This window comes from Microtus ochrogaster, unplaced genomic scaffold (assembly GCF_000317375.1).
Source record: "Microtus ochrogaster isolate Prairie Vole_2 unplaced genomic scaffold, MicOch1.0 UNK31, whole genome shotgun sequence".
NCBI classification, from domain to species: Eukaryota; Metazoa; Chordata; class Mammalia; order Rodentia; family Cricetidae; genus Microtus; species Microtus ochrogaster.
Window position 1 is genome coordinate 3,331,858 of NW_004949129.1, and position 4,869 is coordinate 3,336,726.

Here is a 4,869-nt window from a genome sequence, read left to right on the forward strand (position 1 = left end):
ACACACACACACACACACACACACACACAAACACAGAGTGCTCTTAATCCCTGAGCCATCTCTCCAGTCCCTAGTTTAAAACACACACACACACACAAACACAGAGTGCTCTTATTCCCTGAGCCATCTCTCCAGTCCCTAGTTTAAAGCGCACACACACACACACACACACACACACACACACACACACACACACTCTCACTCACTCACTCAGAGGTAGAAAGAGGGATCAACAGTTAAGAGCATATACTGGGCAGCTCCTCAAAACATCCTGTAGCTACAGCTCCAGAGAAATCCAACACCTTCTGGCTGCCTAGGGCACTAAATTCATATGCTCACACACACATACATTCATATGCTCACATACATAGATATACATACATTTAAAAAAATTTAAATGGAGGCGGTGCTGGAGAGATTGCACAGTTAAGAGCCTTGGCTGCTTTCCCAAGGGTCTTGCTATGCAAATAAATAAATCCAAGTCCAATTTCCAGTACCCATACGGCAGCTTACACACATCTGTTCCTCCAGTTCCAGGGACCCGGTGTCCTCTTTTGTCCTTCACAGCACCATGTATGCAGGTACTGCACAGACACACAAGCAGGCAAAACACCTCCACACATAAAATGTAATATGTGTGCACACCTATGTACATATGTGTGTGTGCACACCTATCTACATATGTGTGTTTGTGTGTGTGTGCACGGGAGCATGCGGGTGGAGGGCAGAGGACAGTTGGCAGGAATTGCTTCTTTTTCGCCATGTAAATCACTGGACTTGAACTCGCGGCATCAGGCTTAGTGGCCACTGCTCTTACACGCTGAGCCACCACACTGGCCCTTTTTCTAGCTGTTTTTGGTTTTTCAAGACAAGGTTTTTCTGTGCAGCTCTGGCCGGTCTGGAACTTGTTCGGGCTAGCTGGGAACTCAGAGCCTGTCTCTCCCGAGTGCTGAGATTAAAGCCTGCCCCACTGCTGTCCAGCTCTAGTTTCGATTTTTTTAACTTTCACTGTTGTTAAGGGTTTCTAACTTTTTAAATTTCCTTCCTTCCTTCCTTCCTTCCTTCCTTCCTTCCTTCCTTCCTTCCTTCCTTTCTTTCTTTCTTTTCTTTTTTTGAGATGGGGTCTCTCTGTATAGTCCTAGCTGTCCTAGAACTCACTATGTAGACCAGACTAGACACAAATTCACAGAGTTCCCCCTGCCTTAACTTCCCCTGGCATGTGTCACCACACCCAGCCTTGTCCATTTTTTGATGTGGCAATATGATGTTGTCATCTACAGCTGTTTTGGGCTGCCTTCACAGCTGTCCTGAGGTGGACTCAGCCAATGGGCTGCAAGCTGGATACACCTGTGCATTCTGCATAGTCTCATCTCTACCCTGTCCTTCCTGTCCCTCACTCATGAAGTCACTGTCACCCCAGGTCCCATGGACCATTTCCCCTCCTGGTGACAACCCCACAGGGGATCCTGATTTTTCCCACCTACTAAGCTGGGAACCCACTAATTTGTTACCTCTTTCCAGTCCCTGGTCCATAAGCCTCAAAGCCAACAGGAAGTCCCACCCAGGGGGCAACATGCAATGAGGTCCTTTCTTCCCTTCTGCCTTCTCTCTTGCTAGCTGGCATCTGCACCCATGCACTGAATCTCCTCAACTAGAGAGACAGAACCCTACAGGACCCCCTCCACTCACCAATCTCATTGCCCAATACTCTAAGAGGTCCCTCCACACTTGTTCCTGTCTGCTGTCCACGCGAGGCCGGCAGCTCCTCCACCCCAGCCTACGCCGTGGTGCCCAGCACAGGGTCACTCCCCACCCTCTCCTCCACCCCTGCACCCGCTGAGTTCGGTCAGTGGTGACGCACACAGAGCTCTCAGTTTCAGGGAACCACAGGCTAAGTGCAGGTTGCCCTCAGCTCTCAGGCTGATGACTTTAATGGCCTGATAATGGCCTCTGCCAACTATTGCACACCGCGGCCTGAGTGCTCTTTCCAGAGTGCCATTGTGAGCATGTCACTTCTCCGTTTCGAGTTCTCCGTGCCTCTCAATGGCTTCAGATTTAGAAGCAAATAAAACCCCAGAATGCACCTCACTTTCACCTACAAAGCACAGGGCTTATTTAGCCTGTTCAGTCCCGGCTCTGGCTTTGCTACAGGTGATCCGCCTTAGCCTACACACACGAAACAAACCAACGTCACAGCTCTTTACCCAGACTTTCCCTAACCCACCCTTCAAGACCTAGCTGGCAATGTTGCCCCCTCCCCAGCACACCTTGGCTGTGGCTCTCACTAGCCCTCTCGAATTGTTTTACCCATATACAGAGCAGAGCTCTCCCCCCAGGGCATGTGCCTGGCAAAGGGCCACTGCTTTCTATTCTCCTCTGTCCATTGGCCCTGCCGGCCCACCTTCTGGTCCCCGAAGCCTAGGCCTTCCCCTGCCCCAGCAGTGAGAACAGCCCTCCCACCTCAGGGCCCATACCTGCTCACTGATAAAACGGAAACCACGGTCAGGCCGCTCACACTCGTAGGTCTCTCCCAGGACGGGGTTAAAGGGCTTGCATCCTGCCCGGTGGTACGTGGAGGAGTAGGCAGAGACAGCAAAGGCGGCAATGTATACCTGTGGGAAGGCCAAGGAGGGTGCCACATACACAAGGACACCCCAGGAAGGAGACAGCAGCCCACTGCAAGCAGAGTCTGGGGTTTAGACGCGGTGCTTCAGCACCAGGGACCCACCCTGGCAGGATTTGGGAAGACAGACAGAACCCCAGGGAGGAACGGGTGACCCTGGGTGGGTACCATGCGCTCGCAGGGGTCGGTCATGCGGCTGGCTTGGTCCAGGAGGTTGCTATACTCCAGCTCCTCACAGAGTCTCTGCAGCGTGTTGAGCGGCTCGTTGAGCTGCACAGGCATCGACACCTTGGACAGGTCTTTGCCGATGTTGTTGCGGAGGATGTTCCACAGGCTCACATCTGTTCCAGGCCCACTGGCAGCTGGCAGGCAGCGGCGGCGAGGGGGCCCTACAGCAGGCCCTGGAGCACACGTCCGTGGGCCAAGGCAGTCATTTTAGTCTCCTCTGGGACACTAGTGCTCCAGAGAAGGCAGGCCCACTGCACAGGACTGCCACCTAAACTCCTGAGGGATGCTGGCATTGCCTCCTGGGGCAATGCTGGATCCGCCTGTTGTGAGCCCCTGGATGGGCAGCAGAGCTGAGAACCACCCAGACAGCACAGTGCCACTGTCATGCTCAGAAGCTGGGCCTAAGCCTCAACCTTGCCTCTATCCCCTGATGAATAAAACAGAGGCTGGGATGCGGAGCATCTGCTGCCCTCCCCGCAGTTTTGTACAGGGACAGGATCTCCTTGGGTCTGCGCTCACTGTGCAGCTGAGGATAATCTAGATCTGACCCTCCCACCTCCACCTCCCGAGTGCTGGGATTCCAGGCCTGTGCCACCACTCTTGGTTCTGGGGGCTGAACCCAGGGCTTTGTACAGATAAGGCAAACGCTCTACAAGCCAAGCTAAACGTCCCCCGTCCTCAGCCCCTTTTCTAGAAGAAGAAATAAGGTGGGCAGTGGTGTCCCCAGCCTTTAATCCTAGCACTCAAGAGGCAGAGGCAGGCGGATCTGAGTTCGAGGCCAGCCTGGTCTACAGATCGAGTTTTAGGACAGCTAGTGCTATACAGAGAAACACTGTCTCAAAAAACCAAAACCAAAACAAAAAAAAAAATTTAATTTAATTAAAATTCAAAAAAAGAGAAAAGAAAGAAAGAAAGAAAGAAAGAAAGAAAGAAAGAAAGAAAGAAAGAAAGAAAGAGAAAAGGAAATGGGTTCTGGAAAGTAAAGTGATGGGCCCAGGGCTACTCTGCTAAAAGCCCAAGCAGAACCGTCTGTCCCCCCTGTCACAGCCTACTGAGCCATCCCACACTGCTGGAAGGAAGGCCAGCGCCATTCCCAAGCCTGGTCAACCTCCCAGAACAGCCCCCAAAATATTCCCCAGCTCATGGTTCCAAGGTCAATTCTGGAATCAGTACCCAAAGACAAAAGCCCACCAGACACAAAGGACTGCCTCTACATGGCACCTGGACCATGAGCCAACAGCTTCTCCACACACACTCCAGTTCACCCTTGGCCCCCTGCCTACTCGTCCAGTTGGTACCTTTCTGACAGTGGTCGGCTCCCCTGAGGTCCAGCACCTCCTCAGACAGGCTGGTGGTGATCTCACTAGCGCACGACTCCTCCTCCTCAGAACCCTGAACAGGGAGAGTGGATAGGTAGGGTAGACTAAATGGCAATGCCCAGGACCTGGCAAGAATACATCAGTTAACTCTTTGATGAAAGAGAAAAGACTGGGCGAGGAGGACTTTAGGCCCTAAGATATCATCCTGTACTTGATTGGTAGAAAAGAGCTTGCTCCGAGTGGTAGTGGTGCACACCTTTAATCCTTGCACTTGGGAGGCAGAGGTAGGTGAATCTCTGTGAGTTCAAGGCCAGCCTGGTCTACAGAGTGAGTTCCAGAACAGCCAGGGCTACAGAGAGAAACCCTGTCTCAGGGAAAACAAAACAAAACAAAAAACCAAAAATAAAAAAAAAAAACAGAGCTTGGGAACTTGGCAAGACATAGAGAAGAGGGAAGTTGAGGGGGACTGAGATTCAGAGTCTGGGGACATGGGGGTCAAAGGAGCGTGAAAGCTGACGTGGGATCATGGGAAGATGACTTCAGAGACCACAGTAAGGTAAGGCGTGGCAAACTGGGAGAAGAGGTTTCTGTTTTTTTTTTTTTTTTCGAGATATGGTTTCTCTGTGGTTTTGGAGCCTGTCCTGGAACTAGCTCTTGTAGACCAGGCTGGTCTCAAACTCACAGAGATCCGCCTGCCTC

The 4,869-nt window shown here is 51.9% G+C and overlaps 1 protein-coding gene across 1 annotated transcript in view; it reads right to left on the reverse strand.

Moving 5' to 3' along the window:
- Osbpl7 (oxysterol binding protein like 7) overlaps window positions 1–4,869 on the reverse strand; it is an 18,254-nt gene that overhangs the window by 5,741 nt on the left and 7,644 nt on the right. The window contains exons 13-15 of the mRNA XM_013354143.2: window positions 4,150–4,295; window positions 2,792–3,024; window positions 2,475–2,612 (exon numbers count right to left, since the gene is read on the reverse strand). Of these exons, the coding sequence (XP_013209597.2) occupies window positions 2,475–2,612; window positions 2,792–3,024; window positions 4,150–4,295 (517 nt within the window). The remainder of the gene's footprint in view (window positions 1–2,474; window positions 2,613–2,791; window positions 3,025–4,149; window positions 4,296–4,869) is intronic.